The sequence below is a fragment of the Sorex araneus genome, chromosome 2 (assembly GCF_027595985.1).
Source record: "Sorex araneus isolate mSorAra2 chromosome 2, mSorAra2.pri, whole genome shotgun sequence".
NCBI classification, from domain to species: domain Eukaryota; kingdom Metazoa; phylum Chordata; class Mammalia; order Eulipotyphla; family Soricidae; genus Sorex; species Sorex araneus.
Genome location: NC_073303.1, coordinates 329,446,234 through 329,471,953, shown reverse-complemented (window position 1 = coordinate 329,471,953; position 25,720 = coordinate 329,446,234). Strand labels below are relative to the sequence as shown.

General features: G+C 39.3%; 1 protein-coding gene across 13 annotated transcripts in view; it reads right to left on the bottom strand.

Annotated features, from left to right (window-relative positions):
* Nucleotides 1-25,720, bottom strand: part of DLGAP1 (DLG associated protein 1) — a 938,748-nt gene that overhangs the window by 197,519 nt on the left and 715,509 nt on the right. For all 13 annotated transcript variants that reach the window (XM_055129437.1, XM_004605986.2, XM_055129438.1 and 10 more), the window contains 2 exons: nt 16,293-16,470; nt 2,630-2,870 (listed from right to left, as the gene is read on the bottom strand). In XM_055129437.1, the coding sequence (XP_054985412.1) occupies nt 2,630-2,870; nt 16,293-16,470 (419 nt within the window). The remainder of the gene's footprint in view (nt 1-2,629; nt 2,871-16,292; nt 16,471-25,720) is intronic.

Sequence of the window (25,720 nt, the reverse complement as noted above, 5' to 3'; positions counted from 1 at the left end):
AGAGACTTGGCTAAAGAGAGTGAGAGAGCAGCACATAAGAGAAATAGGAAGAGTTCAGTAAAAGGGAAACCTTTCTTCTCCTAAATTCTAAACTCCTAAATTCTAAAATATCTAGTGGTCTTATTTAGAATCTGCTACAAAGTTTTATCTACCTTTTCCCCTCTTAGTGCTGGGGATCAAACCAGAGCCTCATATATTAAAATCAGACACACTAACATAGATACATAGATATCTGGAGTGATAATACAGTAGGTAAGGTGTTTGCTTTGTGTGAGTCTACCTAGGTTCAATCTCCATGTTCCAGGTGGTTCCCTGAGCTAGCCAGGAGTGATCCCTGAGCACCAGAGTATAGCTCCACTCCCTGCAAAAAACCCCCAGACATTAACATTTCTCTGGCCCAAAGATTTAATGTTTCAGTTGTTGTTGTTTTTTGGTTCCACAAGTCAAAATGATATGTCAGGTGTTTAATTTGATCATTATGCATGAAGTCAACAATTGCTCTGGGCAAACAACATCTTCCTAACCCTCCCATCAGAAGCTGCAGCCAAATTAGGCATCTGCAGGCCACATGGCCCATGATCAGGATGAGACACACCTATTCACTTCTCCCAGTTCAGTTCCTGAGTGCCTCTGCTTAGGGCTTTTGGCCAAGACCCTTCTCAAGCAGTTTACATTCTAAATGGAACATAGTACACCCTCAGACCCCACCAATCTTTGACAGGATTATCAGATGGGCAAATACTACATGCACTAAAAATCATTCTGTAATACAAAAATATACCAGCTAAAATTAGGAGTATCCTAATATAACAAAATGACTCCCATGTGCCTGAAATTCAGAGTGAATTGGCAAGTTGGATTTCATCAGGCAACTGTATTGTTTGAACTCTGGGACCTGCCAGAGTAATCTGGAAGGACAGACTCTGGGTAGCTGAGGTGAAGGGAATTATCTCTTAAGTGACAAAAACTCCAAATCCTCTGAGAGGTGAGCAGGAAAAAGTCCTTTCCTATTTTATTCACAACACCCTTTCCTGAGGGGAAGAAGGAGATGGATTTTGTGTGTTTCACAAGCATTTTCATCACAGAAGACCAGTCAGCAGGTAATGAGGTTGCTTGAAGAGGCACAGATCAGGCAACTGAGAAACGGCTGTGTGGGATGAGGGAGATAAAGCATGCAACGCCAAAAGACACCGCGACAGGCACACCTTCAAACTACACTCGTGGCAGGATGGACAACACACATAAATACGCCCATGGATGAGATTTTTTTAAAAAGTTTTTTCATTTTAGAATCCAACCTTAATAGATTCATTTAGAACTCAACCTTTAATGGATTCATCTTTAGTGTGGCGGTTCTTGCAGAACGTCTTAGGGAGGGAAACGTGTGCAGAGCCTCTCTACTTGGAGAAGCAGCCAGAGCCAAGCTGCTGGCTACACGCAGAGCGGCTGGGCCAGGGCAGAGCAGCCTCCTACCAACCCTGGGAGCTTAGTTGGCAGCCCTGGTGGGGAACAAACTAGTGCTGTTTAGTCTTTAAGCAAATGCCTAAGATAAACTCATATTTCGTTCTAGTTAGTATGGGCTTTAACTCAGATTTAAGGATCTATAGAACTCTCAAGCCTGCAAATGTTCTGGCTGGATAATAATTACTGACATTTGATATACTGAGAATCAAGATTGTACAATCCAATGTTTTGGCACAGGCTTCCCTTCTGATTAATTAATCATTATTTATTTTGACTTTAGGTTTTGATGATCTCTGTATTGGTGCTATGATGTATTTAGTCATAAGGTTAAGCCTAGTTAAAATGGAGAAAGTTTTATTTTTGGACCCAAAAGTTTTAAATGTTAAAAACAAAAACAAAAAACCAAACCAAAAAAATAATGAACATTGCTTTACAAGATCTACAACTATATGACTATATTTCTATGCCAGTTCCTGTATCATAAAAATCAGTAAACTCTCTCTTCCGTGCCTCTCTGCTCACAAAGTTTAATGACATTAAGCTAAATTCAGTGTAGAGGAAAAAAGAGGTGCTTTAGATATGTGATAGAAGGTTTTAAGCAATGAAATAAGTCTGCCTTCTTCCAGACTGAGAGAAAGCTGATAAATTATGCAAGCAATACTGGATCAACTGTTTCTTTATATTCTCTCAGCGATATTTCAGGTCTTCTGGGAGAGTCATTTTATTGGATATCTTAAAATTTAAAAAGCACCCCAGCTCCATAGTGTTCAATAATCAGGGTGTTTGAGTCACTTAGGGGTCATACCCTTCAAAGTCAGAGCTGGATTAAGGTGAGGGGGAACTGACTGGGGCCCAGATTGCTGGTTGCTTGCTGGGTGCCCATACTGGGAAAACCACCCGCTCCGCTCCCGCTACCCGGCAGTCTGCCACTGTCATTTCTCCTGATGACAGGGACAGAGAGAGAAGGGCCGAGGGATGTGCCCAGCGGCTGAGCTTTAGGCAGGCAGGAAAACAATGCCAGCAGGAAGCGCTGCCTTGCAGGACACCGCAGGTAGGATTTTGTTTCCAGTAACCACTGGAAGACACGCTGTGCTTCTGTTGGGACAGTTGTCCCATGGCCACAGAGGCCAGGCGGGTGGTGGCGCGGTGCCCGGGGGTCACTCACCGGTGCTGCTCTGGATGGTCCTCACGGTGGTGGTGGTGCGCGGTGGGGAGGAGGACCTCAGGGACACGCACTCGTCGTCCTGGGAGCAGCCCTTCTCGATGGCCCGCACGTAGCTGTGGCTCCGCATGCGGAAGCAGCCGGGCATGGGCAGGTCCAGGGCTTCCACGGCCTGTGACTCCAGCTCGCTGAACACCGATTCGCACACAGACTCGAACTGCCCGTTCACTTCCATCTCGCTCACCTACGGGCAGAGACAGGGCAGTACAACACCGTGAACTTCCGCAGCCCGGCACCTCTCGACCTCTCTGCCTCCCCCTCCAAGAAAACTTGCAACAGTTACGTGAAACGCCAGTGCATTCTATTCTCTTTGTCACACATTGCAACGAATAGCATGTAGCGGGTACCTCAATGAGTGGATGGAATTATAAAGAGAGCTTAGCTTTTAGAATGGAAGCACGGAGGGGCTTGGAGCCGTATTCCGGTGCATGCCAAGGTGTGAATTTCCCTATTTATGAATGAAAATTATGTCTCTATGGTCAGAGTGCGCATTTCACGGACCCATTAATAACAAAATCTTTTTTGCTTTTCAGTTTGTAGGGTTTATTTATTTATTTTTTTTGGGGGGGTGACATATTTGGGCTGTATTCAGGGATCACTTTCCGTGATGCTCAAGGAACCATACACAGAGCAAGCCAAGTGCCTTAAGCATTGTACTATCTCTCTGGCTCCAAGCACAAAAATTTTTCAGATAGGATTTAAAAAAAAATAATTGTGCCTTTGGAGGTGACTAGTTCACCAAATACGTCTTAATGTTGACTGAAACTTAATTTAGTGCAAAGGACCGGAAACAAGCCTTAATACTCTCTGGAAAGATACCCACTCTCTGTACAAAAATAGACCAAATCCACATACGTCAAACTCTTGAAGAGAACAATTATGAGTCCCAAACAATCTATAACCGGTTTAAGGAAACTTCCATTCTTCTTTATAAGAGTTGATGCAGTACACAAATAATTTATAAATAAAATTTAAAATACTCCAAATGAGGCCTTCTTTTTCTTGAATCAGCTTTTACTGACTTCTTCCTGGTACTTAGCTGTCACTGACTTTGAGCACCACTTGAAACAGATTTGTCACAGCAGGCACTTCCTTTGTAGTTGATTTTCTAGACATGCAAGCATTCTTCAAATTCCTGCTGTCTTCTAGAACTTCAGGATCTAATGTTACTAAAATCATAAATTATTGAGAATTATTGAGAACAGGCGAAATAATTCTCTGGTCATGAGTTCAAAGCCCTCGTGTCCCTCATGTACGAAGCACAGTCTAGGCAGCTCTGCTATTTGAGCCTGGCCACGAGACTGTCAGTGATCCCCATCATTGTAAGTGATTTCTAGCCACATCACAGCCAGGTGTGTGTGTGTTTGTGTGTGTGTGTGTATCACAACAAAGTGTTTAACCTTCAAAAAGCATCTCCAATAATCACAATCAGCTTAGACATGTATTGAAAAACAATAATAATTTTCTGGATTTTGGTTGTTTTGGGCCACAGGAGCAGTGCTCAGGGCTTACGCCTGGCTCTGCATTCAGCGATCATTCCTGGTGTCACCGTGACTGCATGCCACAGACCGCCCCTTGTCTTCTTGAGTGCACTTTGCAGTCTCCGGAGTCACCATACCTGCAAGTGGTGCCCCCTGCTTTGCCATGTCTGCAAGCCACAAATCCTGCTATGCAGTGTCTGCGTGCCAGGGATGAGAGGAATGGAACTTGGGTTGGCTGCATGCAAGGCAAGTGACCTACCTGCTGAACTATTGCTCCGATACAGAAAATAATCACAATTTTTGACTGTTCATTTTAGGCTCTCTGAATATTCACTCTAATAATAGCTAATTTCTTTAAGTTTCAGATAAAAGTGACCAATTACCATCAGGCATGTTTAGTGTCAAACAGACATGTTTCCTTAATAATAATTATTTATAGTTTCAAATAGTTTTTCCAGACTTGGATTAATAGTGTTGTGGCTTAGAGTCTCATAAGCCTCTGGTCATGAGTTCAAACCCCTGGTGTCCCTCATGTGAGAAGCACAATCTAGGCAGTTCTGCTGTTTGAGCCTGGCAACGAGACTGTCTGTGATTCTGTGATCCCCATCACTGTAAGTGACTTCTAGCTACACCACAGCCAGGGGTGTGTGTGTGTGTGTGTGTGTGTCTGTGTGTGTGTCTGTGTTCTATTACAACAGAATGTGTAACCTCCAATAAGCATCACTAATAATCACAATCAGAAATAGAAAATTTTCTCCACCCTGTTTTTCTGTGTGGAAAATGGCGCCGGCAGCAATGTCCACGTGGTGAGAGCCAACTTCTAAGACTCCCAACCCAGAGGTATGAATTTTGCAGTTTTGTGGCTCATAGATGATCATGGGAAGGGGGCGTTACCGGCATGCCCTCGGCCCAGATAAGATCCGGAGCTGCCAAGCTCGAAACGGACCCTCTGCTCCTTAAGACTGGGATCTGAGAGGTCTTCTAACCCATTTTGGCACCCAGAGCGGCTTCTTACAGAAATGCATTGGGACTGTGAACTGAGCTAAAATATCAGAAATCCAAAACCGTGCAGCTGCTGTCGCGGCCTCGCGAGCTCATAGAGTCTTCATTCTCAGCAATGAAAGGAAATTATTAAATGATGCCTTTTCAGCAGGCCTGATTGTTGGGGGAAAATTCCAAACAATAATAGTGAGTTCTCTATTGAAATATTGAATGTATTCAAAGTATAGAGAAAATAAAGTGAAAATCATTAGCTACTTAGGTGGGGGCTGGGTGGGAGGGGGTATTTTGGGGTTCTTGGTGGTGGAACATGTGCACTGGTGAAGAGATGGGGGTTCAATCATTATATGACTGAGACTTAAACCTGAAAGCTTTGTATTTTTTTCACGGTGATTCAATAAAATAAAAACTTAAAAATAAAAATTAAAAAAGAAAAGAAAAAGAAATAAGAAAATTTGTGCCATGGCCACGAAGTGTGATCCTGGTGAACAATGTGTAAGAGTGCTGCCACCCTCAGCGAGCACCATGAACATAACACGTGCCTCAGGGAACGTGTATGCAGGGACCACAACCTGATGTGGAACCTCTGTGAATGCCACCACCACAAATGTGTGAGCAGCACAACAAAGTGCGTGTGCAGCCTCTGCTCATCCCAACAGCAATGTGGCAACAGAGAAGAGGAGGGAGGAGGTAGAGAGGGAATTTTTAAAAAAGGGTTTCATATATTTTGCTTGATTTGATATAAAATTACCGCTTGTTTTCAAGCTTATAATTAAAGGTGTAAATATTAAAAATTAAAAATATATTTTATAATAACATTAATTTAAAATTTTAACCATTTTGGGGGGTACACACCTGGTGGTGCTCAAGGTTTACTCCTGCTCTGTGGTCAGGGGTCACTCCTGGCAGGCTTGGAGACCACATGGGATGCCAGGGATAGAACCCACGTGGGCCGCATGCAACGCAAATAACCTACCTGTTGTACTATCACTCTGGTCCTCAGATTTTAATCATTTTTACTGAATTACCAGGATTTATAAACAGTACTGAATGCTGCTAATATACTTGAATACTATTAATCGTACTTTTTATGCAGTTTATCACCCTAATACCACGCCCATCACCAGAAAGCCCACTTCCTCCACCGGTGTCACAAGAGCCCCACCCATCCTCTCATCCCAGATAAGCTCAGTTCGATAGATAAAATATCCAGTTCCAATGCTTTTCTCTATGTTTTTTTTAAACCCCACACACGGGAGATCTTTTTAAAAAAAACTGTGGAAGAGGCACACCATGCCGCTGGACCCCATGCCAGGCTGTTTCACTCGGGACTCCCCAGAACCGGGTAGGGTGAGACTCCCCTTCCCCGAACCCCAAGGGACCCAGCCCGGCAGCCAAAAACCTCCAGAGCACAAGGGCCACCATGCTCACGGCCGCTCTCCACAAGCCTGGGTTGAGCCTCACCCACCAGTGAATCTTCCCCTCGACTGCACAGCCATCAATGTGGCTGCATGACACGTCACAGGACACACCCTACCCATACTCCAAGAGTACTGCACCACATTTGATGGGATTCAAAGTAGGAGGCAATTAACCTTAGAGGGAAATATTATACTATTTTGGTTCTGCTTTGGGGCAGGGATCAGGGTTTGGTATGGAAATACCTGAAATATGGTGGTGGGAAGGTGTAATGGTGGTGGGATTGGTGTTTGAATACTAAATGTGATCAAATATTGTGAACTACTTTATAAAATAAAAAATTTAAAAAAATAAGGTGAGAATAAGGAAGACAAAAAAATTGTGGAGGTATTTATGAATGCAAAACTCAGTGCCAAGAAACTGATACACTTACAGATGAATAGAGCTAAACTTCTATAATTTCACATAATTGTAAATCAATGGTAAGTTGATTTTTTTCCCAAAACTGTATATCTTTTTTATTTTTTACAGGTATATAAGTTATGAGTAATTCTCTGATAATTCATTTTAAAATTTACATAAAATATATAAATCCTACAAATGCAAAATTTAGTAAGAGTGAGAAGAAATAAACAAATTTTAAACAGAAAACCTAAATAGGTCTATAAAAATATTAAAGTGTGTTTTATCCACTTAGAATATGTTATGTTATAGATAATGCTTAAGCTCTGCAATAATAATAAAAGATTGTAATAAAAATAAAACAGAAAAATCAGTAGATGCAGAGAAAGTATTTGATAAGATCCAGCACCCATTCATGATAAAAAATACCTCTCAACAAAATGGGAGTCAAAGGAACTTTCCTCAATATAGTCAAAGCCATCTACCACAACCCACAGCAAGCATTATTCTTAATGTGGAAACACTAAAAGCCTTCCCTCTATGATCTGGGACAATGCAAGGTTGCCCACTGTCACCACTCCTTTTCAATCTAGTACTGGAAGTACTTGGTATAGCAGTTAGGCAAGGAAAAGATATCAAGGACATACACATAGGAAAGGAAGGGGTCAAGCTTTCACTATTTGCAGATGACATGATTCTATACTGTGAAAATTCTAAAGACTCTACAAAAAAGCTCCTAGAAAAAATAGACTTGTATAGTAAAGAGGCAGGTTACAAAATCAATACCCCAAAGTTTATGCTTTCCTATATACAAATAATGAAAGAAAAGAAAGGAATATAAAAAAAATCAGTCCCATTTACAATTGTGCCTCAGAAAATCAAGTACCTTGGAATCGGCTTAACTAAAGAAGTGAAAGACCTACACAAAAAATTACAAAACAATATGGAGGATTAATATCATTAAAATGATGATACTCTCTAAAGCACTGTACAGATTCAATGCAATCTCTATAAGTATAACCATGTAATTTTTAAAAGAAATAAGTCAAGTATTCTTGAAATCATATGGAACAATACTTCCATTTCCCCTGAATGGCTAAAGCAGTCCTTGGGGAACAAAAGATGGGAGATATCACTTTCCCCAACTTCAAACTGTACTACAGAGTGGTACTAATTAAACAGTATGGTGTTACTATAAAGACAGAACCTCAGATCAATGAAATGTACTTGAATATCTCTCAGGTACAGTTAATCTCCAAAAAAAAAATGAGCAAAAAATATGAAAAGGAGAAAGGAAAGTCTCTTTAATAAGTGGTGTTTGCAAAAGTGGCCTGTTACATACAAAAAACCAAACTCAGACCTTTTTCAATGCCATACACAAAAATTAAATTAAAATGGATTAAAGACCTTGGTATCAGACCTCTTGAACTCATAAGGTACATAGGAAAAAATGTAGGCAAAACTTCCTATGACATTGAAGCTTAAAGGCATCTTCAAGGATAAAACAACATTGACTAAGAAAGTGGAAGCAAGAATAAACAAATGGGACTACAATAAACTCAGTAGCTTCTGCAACTCAAAGGAAACAATGACCAGAATACAAAGACAGCCCATGCAGCAGGAAAAATGATCTCCTATCACACTCATCTGATGTGGGGTTAATATTCATTACATAGAAAGCACTGGTAGAACTTTACAAGAAAACAAACAATGCTATCAAAAAATGGGAGAAGATGTTAGTCTCCTACTCTGTTATTTTATATTCCACAGATGAGTGCAATCTTTCTATGTCTATCCCTTTCTTTCTGACTCATTTCACTTAGCATGATACTTTCCATGTTGATCCACTTATATGCAAAGTTCATGACTTCATCTTTTCTAACAGCTGCATAGTATTCCATTGTATAGATGTACCAAAGTTTCTTTAACCAGTCATCTGTTCTTGGGCAATCAGGTTTTTTCCATATTCTGGCTATTGTAAACAGTGCCACAATGAACATATAAATGCATATGTCATTTTGACTATACTTTTTTGTTTCTCCGGGATATATTCCCAGAAGTGGTATTGCTGGATCAAATGAAAGCTCAATTTCTAATTTTTTGAGAAGCGTCCATATTGTTTTCCAAAGGGCTGAATCAGTTGGCATTCCCACCAGCAGTGTAGAAGGGTCCCTTTCTCCCCACATTCTCTCCAACAGCGGTTGCTTTTGTTCTTTTGGATGTGTGCCATTCTCTGTGGTGTGAGGTGGTATCTCATAGTTGTTTTGATCTGCATCTCAAGAATAGTCGTATATAATACAAGGAGGTTGGCTCCATGGCTTGGAAGCTGGTCTCACATGCTGGGGGAAAAGGCAGCGCGGATAGAGAAGGGAACACCAAGTAAAATGTGGTTGGGGATCCCGCTCAGGAAGGGAGATGCATGCTGAAAGTAGACTAGAGACTGAACATGATGGCCACTCAATACCCCTATCACAAACCACAGCACCGAAAAGGAGAGAGAGAGAACAAAATGAATGCCCTGCCACAGAGGCGGGGTGGGGTGGGGGTGGGGGACAGGATTGGAGGGTGGGAGGGATACTGGGTTCATTGGTGGTGGAGAATGGACACTGGTGGAGGGATGGGTTCTTGACCATTGTATGAGGGAAACATAAGCACGAAGATGGGTAAATTTGTAACTGTACCCTCACGGTGATTCACTAATTAAAAATAAATAAATAAATTGGAGAAGAAATGAACAGAAACTTCATCAAAGAAGAAATACAAATGCCAAAAGGCACATGAGTAAGTGCTATACATCAGTAAGTATCAGGGAGATGCAAATCAAAACAACAATGAAGTATCTCACACCGCAGAGACTGGCACACCTCAGAATGAATTATCAATACGGCACAGATGCAGGGAGAAAGGAAATCTCATTTACTGATGGTGGGAATGCCGACCGGGTCTGGTCATTCTGGTAAACAATATGGACATTTCTCAAATAAACTAGAAATTTGAGCTAGAAAAGACCCAATACAGTCTCGGGCCGGGGCCAGAGCTCGGGCTCCGGCCGAGATTCGACCCTGGTGGCCATGCCTTTTTGCACAGCCGCGTGGATGCGGAACGAGCAGGAGCCAGAGCCAGCTAGATGACTTGGAGTTCCAGTGAGTGCTTGCAATCATGTATCCAGACTGTGAACTAAGCTTTTGCTCCATGCTGCTCCAGGAAGGGAAATGATTCAATTTCCAACTTAAATCTCCCTGGACTTAATTACTAAAATACAGAAATTGTAAATACAGAAATTGTAAAATACAGAAATTTTACAATACAGAAATTTTACAATTTCTGTATTGTAAAATACAGAAATTGAAGAGACTTTTTATCTCTTCATTCTCATCAGTGGAAAACTAATTATCAAATATTTTCTTGTCATTAGAGCTGTATTCTTGGGGGATAAATTCCAACAAAAATAGTGAGTCTGTGTTGAAACTCCAACAACAATAGTGAGTTTTGTGTTGAAATATGGAATGTAATCAAGGTAAAGAGAAAAGGAAGTGAAATTTATCAGTTACGCAGGGGGGGTTTGGGGGGTGAGGGGTGGGATGTATACTGGGTTTTTTTGTTTTGTTTTGTTTTTGTTTTTATTGGTGGTGGAATATGGGCACTGGTGAAGGGACGGGTGTCTGAGCGTTGTATAACTGAGACATAAGCCTGAGAACTTTGTAACTTTCCACATGGTGATTCAATAAAATAAACTAAAAAAAAATGAAAAGGCCCAGTAATACCACTCCTGAGAATACACCCTAGTGGCCCCAAAACACAATGCAAGAAAGCTATCTTTGTTCCATGTTCACTGTAGCACTATTCAGAATAGCCGGAATCTGTAAATAGTCCAAGTGCCCAAGAACAGATGAGTGGACAAAGAAACTATGGCATATCTACACAATGGAACACTATGCAGCTGTCAGGAAAAATGAAGTAATAAAATTTGCTTGTACATGGATGGACATGGAGAGTATCATGCTGAATGAATTGAGTCAGAGAGAGAGGGACAAATATAGAATAATTGCATTCATTTGTGGGATATATATGTATATTATGTATATTTTGTGGGATAATATATATATGTGTATATATACATATACACACATACACACACACACACACATATATATATATATATATATATATATATATATAAAACGCAAAGACAGTAAACAAAAGGACTGGTCCATGGTAAAAACATTGCCACAAAGGGGGAGGGAGGGCAGTTAGGACAGTGAAGGGACCACTATGACAAAGATAGTTGGAAATGATCACTCTGGACAAAAACTGAGTGCTGAAAGGAGGTAAAGTGATATGCATGATATCCTCTCAATAACAATATTGCAAACCACAGTGCCTAAAATGGAAATGAAGAGCGGGGGAAGTGTCTGCCATAGAGACAGGCTGTGGGGGTGAGGTGGGGGTGGGAAGGGCAGGAGAGAAACTGGACATTGGTCGTGGGAAATGTGCACTGGTGAAGGGGAAGGGTGTTGGGACATTGTATAATTGAGCTGAAACTCAATCACGAACAACATTGTAACTGTATATTTTATGGTGATTCAATAAAAAATTAAAACAAATATGAATAATAATTTAACTGGATAGAGTACTGTTTGTGACGTATTAATTTCCATCGTTTCTTGGTTTTTGTCTATTCTTTTGTTTTTTGGGTCACATCATGCGGTGCTCACTCCTGGCAGGCTCAGGGGACCACCTGGAATGCCAAGGATCCTGAGTCAGCCACATGCAAAGCAAATGTTCTACCCATAAAAGCATATTCTTAATAGGATTATCCTTCATTCTTTTTGTACTCAGGGATCATTCCTAGTGATGCTCACACTACCAAATGCAGTGCTCGGGATCAAACTAAAGTCTCACACTTTCAAGGCAAGGGCCTTCACTCTTCAGACCTATACTCACCCTTCATCCTCTTTTTCTCTTCTTTTTGCTTTTTTTTTTTTGGGTCACACCCAGCAATTCTCAGGGGTTACTCCTGGCTTTGCACTCAGGAATTACTCCTGGCAGTGCTTGGGGGACCATATGGGATGCCGAGGATAGAACCCAGGTCAGCTGCGTGCAAGGCAAACGCTTTACCCGCTGTGCTATCGCTCCGGCCCCTCTTTCTCTTCTTTTTAGACCACATACGGCAGTAACTCCTGGCTCTACACTCAGGAATTATTCCTGGCAGAGCTCAGGGGACCATATGGGATGCTGAGGGTCAAACCCAGGCCTCTTGCTTACAAGGCAAATGTCCTCTCACGAAATACCGCTCCACCCCCTTATTCTCTCTTAATTGTTGCCCCTTTAATATATGTATAGTAATAGGAGCAATAGCACAGCGGGTAGGGCATTTGCCTTGCATGCGGCCAACCCGGGTTCAATTCCTCTGTCCCTCTCCGAGAGCCCAGCAAGCTATCGTGAATATCTTGCCCACACGGCAGAGTCTGGCAAGCTACTCGTGGCATATTTGATATGCCAAAGACAGTAACAACAGGTTTCACAATGTAGACGTTTCTGGTGCCCACTCGAGCAAATTGATGAGCAACAGGGTTTCAGTGATACAGTGATACAGTGAATATAATTACACACATACACATATATACACACATACACATAATAAAAACTGCACAAAATAAATTTCCCCATGTGAATTAATATTTTGTGGCATGTTTCAATTGTGAATTTTTATCTACCCTTTGGGCAGGATACTAGGTAGATCTTCTTGCTCTGCAAACATGTCTTTTAGTTATGGAACCATTAATTTTTTATTCATCAGTGATTTCCTTCATACTATTCTCTCTCTTCTTTCTGGAACTATTGCTAGTCAATGGAACCTAAGAAGTGGAAAAACATTCTGTATCTGTCCCTCTCCTTCTGACTCATTTCACTCAGCATGAAATCTCCAAGTCCATTCACTTATTAGCAAAGTTCATGACTTAGTTTTCCTAACAACTGATAGTATTCTACTGTGTAGATGTACCATAGTTTCTTTATCCACTAGTCTTATTCTGGCATATAAAAATATATTATAGAAGACTAATATCCGAGGCCAGGGTAAACAGGGGCCAGGAGGACTGGTCAATGTTTGGAATCTACCACAAGTGTGTATGTGGGGCAGAGGGTAGGTAAGATAGATAGAGAAGAGACCAGTATAACAATAATAGCTGGAAACATGCTGGACAAGAACTGAGTGTTAAAAATAGGTAAACAGATATATTTGATAACCTTTCAGTATGTGTATTGCAAATCACAATGCCCAAAAGGAGAGAGAGAGAGAGAGAGAGAGAGAGAGAGAGAGAGAGAGAGAGAGAGAGAGAGGAAAAGTGCCTGCCATAGTGGCAGGCAGGGGTGAGGAGGGCAGTGGGGGGCAGAATTGGGACCAGTGGTGATAGGAAAATGGGAAAAGTACACTGGAGAAGAGACGGGTGTTGGAACATTATATGACTGAAGTCTAATCATGAACAATTTTATAAATGTGTATGTCACCGTGATTCAATAAAAAATTAAAAAATTAAAAAAAAAACAGAGTGGCACAAACCTAATGACCAATGGGACAGAATCGAGAGACCTATATTCCTTTGGTTGGGCTCATGGAAACAATATTTATGGTATTCCTTCTTGCTTATAATATTTGTCCACGCCTGTTGGACTTTTTTTTCCAAAAATAAAAACTTACTTTACTTTTCATTTTAAGATAACACTTTCAATCTTCAGAAAATAGAAAAAATACAGGAAAACAAAAAAGTTTTGTTTTTAATAGTGTCACCCAGAGAAATATTTTCATATATAACTTTCTTCCTTAATTAGATCAATTTTTTAAATAAAACTGTGCTTTTGTTTGAAACAACTTTTACACTATTAAATATTTTTTTACCATAAGATTTTAATTCAATTTTAATTGAACTAACATTGCATCATAAGTTTCAGGTCTGCATCACTGAGAAATAAACATATACATATATCACATTATCAACGAAAGCCCAATTCTGTCCTTCTTGGCACAAATGTGCCCATTGTCCCAATTTTTTCACCTCCTTAGCCCTATAGTAATGACTAATTTGTCTTATAGTCTAAAATTTTACTTTTGTTTTATTTAGGTCATTTGTTTTATTTTCTCAATATACCACATATATGTGAAATCATCTGGTGTTTTTCTTTGATTAATTTTACTGAGTGTCATACCTTCTAGACAAATCTATAGTTACAATGACAACATTTCATTTTAAATTGCTAAACAGCTTTTCAAGTTTTTTCTTTTCATTTTTTTGTCACAACCAGCAGTGCTCTGGGACTACTTCTGGCTCAGTGCTCAGAACTCAGTGCTCACACTCCCTGCAGTGTTGGGGCGACTATGTGGTGCCTAGGACTGAACTTGGGCCTCCTACAAGCAAAGCATATGCTTAGCCCATTGAGCTAGCTATTTCTCTGGCCCCTCCTCATTTTAGCTTTTTTTTAAAAACTTTATCTATTAAGGAAATAGCATTTGTACAAAATATATGTTGTACAGCTGTACAGCAGGTGTGCCTTATAGCTCAACATTGGTATCTGCTATATTACCATCTCTACCAGAAGCCTAGTTGGTTTTTCACCCACCACCGAACAACCGAGTCCACCTTATTTCCAATTCTCCAATCCATTCCATTGTCCCTTTTGTGACCACTGAAAGTATCCATCCGCTGACCCTACTGAGGGTATCCATACACTGACCCTACTGTAGGCTCCCTGAGTTTTCTTGCTATTTGAATATGTAAATTCTTCCCAGTTTCAGATGTTTTTCGAGTAAGGCCCAAGGCACTTTCCACTTAATACCCACTTCATGTTCTGCTATCTACATCAGGAGAGTCATTATCTTTTGTTTTTAATCATTTAATCATATTTTAAAAAATTTTTGGTCCTCTTACACAGATATGCAGGCTTACGGCTATTGCTAGTTTGCTGCATATGCTTATGAAGGTATCTTGTCATCTTGTTTTGTGGCAAATATTCTTTTCAAGTTTTGATTTTTTTCTTAAAAAATTATTTTCAATGTTTGAAAGCCTAAGATTTTTTCCTCTCTAGCTGCCATATTTCTTTTTTTTTTTTTTTTTTTTTTTTTTTTTTTTTTTGCTTTTTGGGTCACACCTGGCGATGCACAGGGGTTACTCCTGGCTCTGCACTCAGGAATCACCCCTGGCCGTGCTCAGGGACCATATGGGATGCTGGGATTTGAACCCGGGTCGGCCGCGTGCAAGGCAAATGCCCTACCCGCTGTGCTATCTCTCCAGCCCCTGCCATATTTCTTTTACGTGGAATCTCAGGGAGAGGCAAAAATGAAGTCATGGGTCTTCACAAGCTGTGTATGGTAACTCTTCAACCTTTCCTCTGTGGCTAGCCTGACCCTGTCACACAGGCTTTGAAACCTTCACTTGGAGACACTGAAGATGAACTAGGCAATTAGCCAAATACCATTTTGGATGCAACACTAGCTCACGTTTACTGAATCTCTCTCCCTCGTCCTGTGGACCAGTTCTTAGTTGTAGCTTCTGTCACATTACCAAGACCTAATATTCACCTAGGAATGAGTTGAGGGAAATAGATTGAACTTGTTTCCTCTGCCCACGCCGTCTCTTGTCTTGATAAACCACTTGTTTTTTTACAACTAGACACTGCATTGATTTTGTCCCCTTTATTCTATTTAGGCAACTTTACAACTCAGCCATCAATCAGTCTCCTTTTAATGATTATTTAACAAATTGTAGCTTAGGGTTATAATCGTGTTCAAGTTTCTAGTATTGATGTACAAAGTTACTTCCCACCTTGCCACCGATGCTCCCATGACCCCTTTCTCCCACAATGTCCATCCATAGGTCTACCTCCAGTCCATTATTCCTTTTCTCCTGCCTGTCTTCCCATTGTTTGTTGATCAACAGTTAGTTTACCTCCCTTAGCCCCACCCATGTGCTGGAGATTCTCCACTTATGTCCCCAAATTACTTACTTCCTAATAACATGTTTGCTCCCCTCACTCCCTCCCTCAAACTGGGTGCTCTCAGGTCTGTATTCTCTGAGGTTTATTAGGGATAATCAGTCAGTTTCTTAGTGACGTATTTGCTGGTTCTGATCAACTTCTAGTAAATTCCTCAAACTCTCCCTGCCTGTTTTATCTGTTTTATCTAAACACAGAGGCCCGCATCGCTGCTGGTTATGCCATACCTCACCCATCAGAGGTCTGCTCTAGAATCGCCCACCTCCTCACTTTGCCCTCTCAGTTTGCACTAAGTTGGCCCGTGGCCATGTGCTCACCTGGCTGATAGTACTCATGGCTCGCATGTAGCTTTCATTCCTGGAGCGGAACTTTGGTGACGTAAGCAGTCCAGCAGGATCAAGGCTATCCAGGCTTCGGTTGATGGAGACTTCACTGACTGCCCTCAGGTAACTGTGACTCCGGATCTGGAGTTTGGGGGAGTGTTCATTGGAAATTCTGGAGGAGAACAATGCAAGGGGTACATTTAATCGTATTTTCAAACAGAGGCAGTACAGGTAACCCCCACTTCTCCAAGTCATTGTTAGTGTTTCCTAACACAAAGAAATCTCCTTTAGCACTTGTCATAAAAGTTAAAAAGTAAAAGGCCATCAGCATATGTTTTGCATCAGTGGTAGCTATTGGCAGCTTGAACCCAAGGAGCATGGTGGCAGCTCTGGGCTCTCCCCCAATGAAGGACAATATACAGATTGTATTTCTCATGGCTTTCCTACTTTCACCATAGGTTAGTATTATTTTAGGTTTTATGGATAATTGTGTGGTTTAATTTTGGAAACACTAAAAAAATTCCAAATAAATTCATGGTAATTGCTTCCTTGATTTCTGCCAATTCTTCTTCACGGGTTTCACAGGAAAGCTCTATTTTGGGATAGCTCAGCGGGGGAAACCTGTAGTAAGATGTTATAGTACTATAGTTGATGTGATGCCCTAAATACCCAGGCAATATCAGTTCCCTCCTGTGATTTCAAAACTCTCCTGCGGTGTCTCAGAAGGAATATTTGAGAGAATAGAGCAAGGATGGTATTAAAGAACAGTTAAATTTTTTTCCCAGCCTATGAGATAATTTCCCATTCATAATTTCTTCGGAATTCTGGTAAGAAAAAGAATAGTTTCCTGGGCCTCCCCCAGAAGTCTGATCTCTAATTTGTAAGCTTTTACTTTGAACTCATTTTTTTCTTTCTATAGTTATCTTTTGATTTTTGGATTTTCTAGTAATGACAAGTAGGTACATATATTTATATATCTCCAAACTTATACAACTGTATCAAAATCTATGGCTCTAATCTGTCTCTGTTTATATACCCAATCTTTTGATTTAAGATTAAAATTGAGGGGCTGGAGTGATAGCACAGTGGGTAGGGCATCTGCCTTGCACTCAGCCAACCCGGGTTCGATTCCCAGCATCCCAAATGGTCCCCTGAGCATCGCCAGGAGTAATTACTCAGTGCATGAACCAGGAGTAACCCTTGTACATCGCCAGGTGTGACCCAAAGAGAAAAAAATTAAAATTGAGTAAGCAACTGAAATTTAGTGATGCATATATTTCTAAATCCTGATATGTAAAGGCATATCTGTACGCTGCACATTTTCCAACATGCGTTTTTAATTTATAAAGGACTAAAATACTCAGTAAAAAAATACTTATAAAAATTTATAAAGAAAGAAAAAAATTTATAAAGAACTTCAAGAAGTAGACTGGGTCTCTTTGTCCTATATCATCATCCAGGATTCATATCTAGAATAGAACAAACTTTGGTGTGTATCTTTCTTCCTGTTTTATACTGTACAATGTAGTTTTAGTAATTTTATAAATTTTCTTTCGTGTGGAATTCAGAATTATTTAGTATTTTTTGTATATTCTAGTCAATTATATTGGAAAAACAAAATGGGGAATATAAAGAAAGAGATAAACCTTGAATATTTATAAATGTTCAGATATATTTATATTAATTATATAATTATCAGGAAGATAAAAGAAAATAAGAACTATAAACAAATAGAATAAACTCCCAAGTTAATCATATATATGATCAAATTCTATCACCAATAGAAGATATGTCAAAAATCTTATGTAAGGGACCAGAGATATGTCTCAGCATAGAGTACATATCTCACATGTGGGGCCCTGGATTTTATCCCTGGCACTATAAAATAAAAATAAATCCCATTCAGCATAGCAAAGCATGGAATAAGTAAAATGACCAAAAATTATACATATATATATATATTTTGCTTTTTGGGTCACAACTGATGATGCTCAGGGGTTACTCCTGGCTCTGCACTCAGGAATTACTTCTGGCAGTACTTGGGGGACCATATGGGATGCTGGGAATTAAACCTGGGACGGCCACGTGCAAGGCAAATGCCCCACCCGCTGTACTATTGCTCTAGCCCTATACCAGAATTTTTTTGAGACCACTATAAAACTTCATGGAAATCAATAAAGCAGGCCTTAAATGCAAAGGAGGAGCTGGAGAGACAGAAAGTGGGGAGAGTGCTGCTTTGCACATGGCTGACCTGAATTCAACTCCTGGTATCCCAGGCATGTGGCATCCTGAGCATAGCCAGGAAAAATTCCTTAGTACATAGCTAGGAGTAACCTTAAGCATTGTTGGCCCCTCAATCAATCAATCAATCAATCAATTGCAAGGAAAAGCAATTTTCTTAATTTGAAAAAAAGTATTATGAACAGTGTCCTAAATCAGTCTATAAATTTAACACGGCTGCAATAAAAATATCCATTATTATAATAAACTCATTATAAACTTTACATGGTTCACAGCAGCATTATTCACAAGTGTCAAAAGGTTGGGGTAATCAATTATCTATAAGCTAAAGAATGGATAAATCAAATTCCATGCCATTGAATATTATTTGACCATTAAAGGAATGAAGTAAAGCTATACATGTTACAATATGGGTGAACTTTGAAAAGATGATGCTAAGTAAAAGAAGTTTGTTACAAAAGACCACAGACAATATGATTCCTTTATATAAATATCCTTAATAGACCAATCTATAAAGTAGATTAGCCATTGTCTAGAGCTTCAGAAGAGCGGGAGGAGACGAGGGTGGTAAAAGAAAAATAAATAAGGTAGGAATAGAGGAGAATAGTTAAAAGAAATAAAGCATACACAACTGAGCAGAATAAAAGAGTTCAGGGGACTTACTACTTGTGACTGGTATCTAAAGTAGGGGGAAGTCTAGTGGAACTAAGCTATAAATTTATGGGGTCTGATACTATGTCCAGGTATATAAGGTTAAAACTGAGTTAAAATGTAAGAGCCTAGCTAATCTTGCAAAGAATTGCTTTATTGTGGGTAAGGTCCTGTCCATACCTCTCCCCGCCAATTCCATGACCATAAATGTCAGAAATCAAATCTTTTTCCTGAAGAGTAAAGGAGACACACAGGAAAAAACCTCATGGGAGATGGACAACTGTTTCCCTCACATTTAGGAGGTAGAATGACAAGGGTTTTCTAGTATAAAGGCAATTTAGAAAGTAGATTGTAGTGGACAAAACTAGAGAAGAAAAACCAATCAAGATGGTTGCATTACTGCAATAAATTAAAAGATAGATTGCACTAGGCTTTAATAGAACTTGAGAGGAGATAAATAGAGAACCCAAGTAACCTTTACTGTTACAACGGGGAAGAAAGGATAGTGTTAGTAAAAGAATAGACAACTGGGCAGAATATACAACTTCAGAAACAGACCTGGAATTTGATATGTTGTAAAGATGGCAATTCAAATAAACCAGGGAGAGATTGAGTATGTAATAATGCATTATACAGTGTGCATTCATTTGGGGAAAAATAATGAATTCCTACTCCACGTGTAGGTTATAATCTAAATATTTATAACCTAAAGTTTTGTAATGTGAGAAATGTATTTCATAAACTTAATTTCTATATCTAAAAATTAAGAAAAAATTTACCAGAATTTTATGGGCAAAAACCTCTATAAGACCAGTAAAATACCTAAAAAATTATAAAAGAAAATGGTGGCAAATATATAAAAATATAAAATTACTAAAATAATAATCCAGAAAAAATAGAGCTACATCAAAATTAAAAACTTGTCTGTCAAAAGACATTGTAAACAAGTGTTAAGAAAAATAACAGTGACTAGACAAAGAAACTATGTACATGTGCACAGTGGAATAGTACTTGATCTTAAGAAAAGTGAAGTCATGCATTCTCTGATATATGGATGAACTTGGAAAGTATACTTTCCAAATAACTTCAGTGAAGTTAGAAGGAGAGGGATAGATACAGAATGATCTCTACTATATGTGGGAACTAAAGAAATTTAGTAGGGGAATGACAGATGCCCAAAGGCAATAAAAATGAAGAGCAGGAGAACCGGTCTTCAGTAGGAAGCTTGCCATTGGGGTGGGGTGAGGGGAAAGTTAAGGAACACGAGGACAATGGTGGAGGGAAAAGGTGTCTGCCATAGAGGCAGGCTGGGGAGTGTGTGTGTGTGTGTGTGTGTGTGTGTGTGTAGGGGGGAAACTGGGGATATTGATGGTGGGAAGTGGACTCTGATGAAGGGATTGGCATTGGAACATTTTACACCTGAAAATAACACTGAATAAATTGTAACTCTGTAAGTCACAGTGACTAAATTTTAAAAAGAAAAATATGAAGGTAGTTGGGGGGATTTTCGCAAGTGATGAAAACACTTTCTTAATGAAAGTATGTAACAACACAAAAAATTTTACATTTGCACTAGCTAAAGTAGACTTAGAAATGAAAAATAATAATGTAACCATGTCAATTAAAATGGAAAAAGACTACAGAAAGATAATGGAATCTAGACATATAAAATTATAGGAGAATAAAATTATGTCACTTATCATATGGAAAGATGCTAATCTCACTAATAATAATCTCACTAATAATAAGATAAACATTGACAGAAAAATAAGATATGATTTATTTATTTATTTATTTAATTATTATTATTATTTTTTCTTTTTGGGTCACACCCAGCAATGCACAGGGGTCACTCCTGGCTCATGCACTCAGGAATCACCCCTGGCGGTGCTCAGGGGACCATATGGGATGCTGGGATTTGAACCCGGGTCGGCCGCGTGCAAGGCAAACGCCCTACCCGCTGTGCTATCACTCCAGCCCCCAAGATATGATTTCTATATGTGACATCCATACCTATACTTCTATGATAGAGGTATTCTGTATGTTTTAAATATTTTGTTAGTGTACAAGATTCTATCTTAAAGTTTACATAAAATTACTTAAGTATGACAGTTTAACTCTAACATGAAACTGACTTGTATAGAAATGCTCTCTATGGGATTTTTCAAGTAGCTTCCAAAGATAGTATCTCTGCTAGGTCAAGCAAATATTTTTCATGTGTTATATTCTATTATGGCGATTCACAATGGGGTCACTTAAAAATGCCCATGCCAACATTCTCACCCAACCAACAAATACATGAAGAATCTATTTTCTCTGTAAGCTTTCTTCAGGGAAAAAGAACCTTAGCTAGAAGCATTTATAACGTAAAGTTCACTTCCTCTTAGATCTTGAGTTAGATGACAAATGTGTTTCTTCGGCTATTTTGCAACCTGACCAAGGGCAACGATATTGCCAACATAAATGATGATACTGTTCCAAATGATTATCAGGGCAGCAGTGGAGATGACAGTTTCATAAATGGTGTATATTCAAAAGAAGAAGCGAAAGTCCAGTGTTTTGAAAAATGAGTGTCTGCTGGCTGAAATGGGGAAATGAGGCATCATTGCAACAATCATTCACTGTGGCTATTTGCTACAAAATAAGGCATAATTCCCAAATTTCAAAGTAAGAAATCATTCAGAAGAGATTGAATAGCTCTACTTTGGTGAGTCACACCTGATTAAAATAAAAAAAGTCCCATATACTTAAATAAAACCCTACATATAAGGAAATAAACTCTTTTTCTCTTGTCCACATAGAGAACAAAATACATATATTCTTGATAAAAACAAGAGAAATACAAAATATTGTGGGAGTGGTATATTCAGAAATATTAGCTCTCTCATGAGATTATTTTTCATTGTTGTCTATTCAACAGTCATCTTTTCCCATTTTCCCTCTTTAACTTACTTGTGCTAAATTAATCTTTCATGGTGTATCAAAATTCAGCTCAGATTTTGGCCATATGTATCTGCTTATCATATCCTTTATTGTATACAAAGATGAAATACCTTGAGGGGGCTAGGGGGTGGCCACACAAACATCTATCAGTAAGGTTGCCACAGAAAAGCAGAGAAAATTCAGTAGCACTCATGTCACACATTTTAAAATAATGTTTCAAAAAGACAAAATGGTTATTTTTGTAGACTACCTATCTTCACTAGGTCAATAAACTTGTGAGCTCTGAAGTATAGGATGGTGACTATAGTTAATAATTCTATAGTGTGTACTGCTAATTTGTTGAATGAGTGTTTGTTCCTTTTCATGATGATGGGAATTAAACTCAGGCCCTCACAGATATAAAATATGCATTCTTCCACTGAGCCACATCCCTGGCATAAGACCTGTGAGTGTAAACTTTAAACATTTCCACAACACACATGCACACACAGAGGTAACTGAGAGGTAATGGATGCTATAATTAGCTTAACTGTGATAATCTTTCCACAAAATATATGTGAACTCATATTGTATACATTCATTTCAGACATTCATTTCAAAATACGTGAGCTCATATAGTATACATATTTTCTGCATTGAATGTATGTAGACAAGCAAAGCTGAAAAATACATTACTTCAGAGAAAACACTTTTCTTCAAGAGGAAATGGCTCATGAATCTGGATACATGAATCTAATGAGAAAATTCTGGAGGCAATGATATATTCTTCTGATATATGCACCCTGTTTTTTGCTTAAAATTAAAAAAAATTCTTACCCACTTTGACTAGACTGTCTTACAAAATTATTAAAAGGTAAGATCATTTCACAGGACTCTTTTTTATTTTCTTGTCCCTGGGGGTTAATTCAATGGCTCTGTTTTGAAAATGAAGGTATTTTTGTCTAGTCATAAAATACATCAAACCATTCTCACAAATATTATAGCTTAAATTGAAAGCCCATTCCTTGGCACTCAGTAGGACATTAAAAGTTAGGGTGAAACTGTTCAGTTACTAGTTTTGGGAAATTAAATGCAGGGCACTTTACTGTTCAGTATTCTTTGGAAAATCTAGCTTTTGTCTCATCCAACTGCATGTGTAATGCCTTTATCATCCTTGTCAAAGTATAATGCTCAATTAAATTGTCCGCTTTGGTAGGTGTTGGGTAATTTCTATTTCATAATAATATCTGACATTTAATAATATTTATAAAACACTTTTCTATTATCAATATCAATATAAATATATATAGAAAACGTTTACAAAAGTTTAATCCAAAATAGAACTCTGCCTTCTCCTAGCTTTCTATTCCTATTTCTTGGAAGATCTTGTCTAGAATCTCATTTGGTTTCCTATTCCTCTACATTTCCCTAAAGATGCTTTTATTACCAAAACCTTGTATGTGTGTGTGTGTGTGTGATGTGCCAGGGACTTCTACACATGAGGCACGTGTTTTGCCTCATGAGTTACATCCCAGGTCCAACCATTAAGTGGCCTTTTCATTTTGCTATATGGTATTTCCTTGGACAATCATTTACTCAAGGACTTTTATAAGCAATTTTAGAGTGCTATTTATAAATCTATCTATGACTCTTTTGTTCACTTCAACTCCAAAAATAACCCTACAGGGCTCTGGGAGATAATATAGGGTTCAGACATTTGCCTTGCATGTGCCAACCCTGATTCAATCCTGACTTTTCACCATCTCCCTTGAACAATTGAGGGTGGTCCTGGTGGATCCCAGAACCACAAGGTTCCTTGCAGCATTGCACGCTCAGGCTCCAGAATTAAGCTGTCAGCTGTTAGGCAGAGAATTGTGAGGAATGACTCCTGGGTCCTCCAAGCACCAGCTGGAAGATCCCCTCAAAAACAAAAGTAAGCTTTTTGTTTGTTTTGTGGTTGTACCAGTGATGCTCGGGCTGGAGCACTAGTACAGTAAGTAGGGTGTTTGCCTTGTATGCCGCTGACCTGGGTTCAATTCCTCTGCCCCTCTCGGAGAGCCGGTAAGCTACTTAGAGTATCTTGCCCACACAGCAGAGCCTGGCAAGCTCCCCGTGGCGTATTCAATATGCCAAAAACAGTAATAACAAGTTTCACAATGGAGATGTAACTAGTGCCCGCCCGAGCAAATCGATAAACAACAGGATGACAGTGACAGTGACCAGTGGTGCTCAGGGTCTAACCCTGGCTCTGTGCTTGGGAATTACTCCTGATGGTGCCAGGGATTGAACCCAGGCTGCCTACATGGGAGCATGTGCTCAGGCATTTGAGTGATCTCTCTAGCCCCCAAAACAAACCTCTTTTCCTAAAAAAATTTTTCCTAAAGTTGTTCACACTAATGAAGTACATTCAATATTTTGACACCAGTCCCACCACCATTACACTTTACCACCATCATTATTTTGAATTTTCCCATCACCGCTTAAATGTGATAAAAAGGCATCACTGTGTCACTGTATCACCGTCATCCCGTTGTTCATTGATTTGCTTGAGCAGGTCCTATAACGTCTCCATTCATCCCAGCCCTGAGATTTTAGCAGCCTATCCTTACTCGTCTTTCCCAACAATTGGAGGCTCTTTCAGGGGCAGAGGAATGAGACCTCTTATTGTTACTGTATTTGGCATATTGAATACACCATGGGGAGCTTGCCAGGCTCTTCCCTGTGGGCGGGATACTCTTGGTAGCTTGCCGGGCTCTCCGAGAGGGATGGGGAATGAACCAAACACCTGTGTGCTGCTTTAGGCACATCAGTGAGCTAGACTATAACAGGTCTTGAGGCCACAAAGTGGCCGTGCGCTTCTGGGAGCTTTGTTTTATGTAGTCTCTGAAAAGTATATGCTAGATAATTTATTTTTATTTATTTATTTTTCCAGATGACTAGACTTTTTTAATATAGGAAATATAAGATGACCAACAAAAACAGTTGAAATACATTGGTACTGAATTTAAGCCATGTTTATAAATCATTCATTCTGACCCCAAACTAAAATGTAGACACAAATTAATAAAGGGCATTTGCATTTGAATCATACAGTAGTCTTTCACTAAGTAACATCTTGGTCATTATTCTCATCAGGGCAGTTTTAATCATAAGTAACAAACTGAATAAAAGAGCAAGGAAAATTATTTTTCAGGGAAAGGGTAGTAATGAAGTCAAATGGAGTTAGGATTCCATCCCTCATTACCAATCCTGATTCTCATCTGTGGATATATCATGTGTGTGTGTGTGTGTGTGTGTCCTACTGTTTTTATTTATTTATTTAAATTTCTTTTAATTGAATCACCATGTGGAAAGTTACAGAGCTTTCAGTCTTAAGTCTCCATTATACAATGTTCAACACCCATCCCATCATCAGTGCACATTTTCTACCACCAGGAGCCCCAGTATACCTCTCCTCCGCCCCTCACCCACCTGTGTAGCTGATAGATTTCACTTTACTTTGATTACCTTCAATATTTCAACAAAAAACTCACTATTATTGTTTGGCGTTTACACTCAAAGTCAGACCTGTTGAAAAGGAACCATCTGACAATGTTTTCCATTGCTGA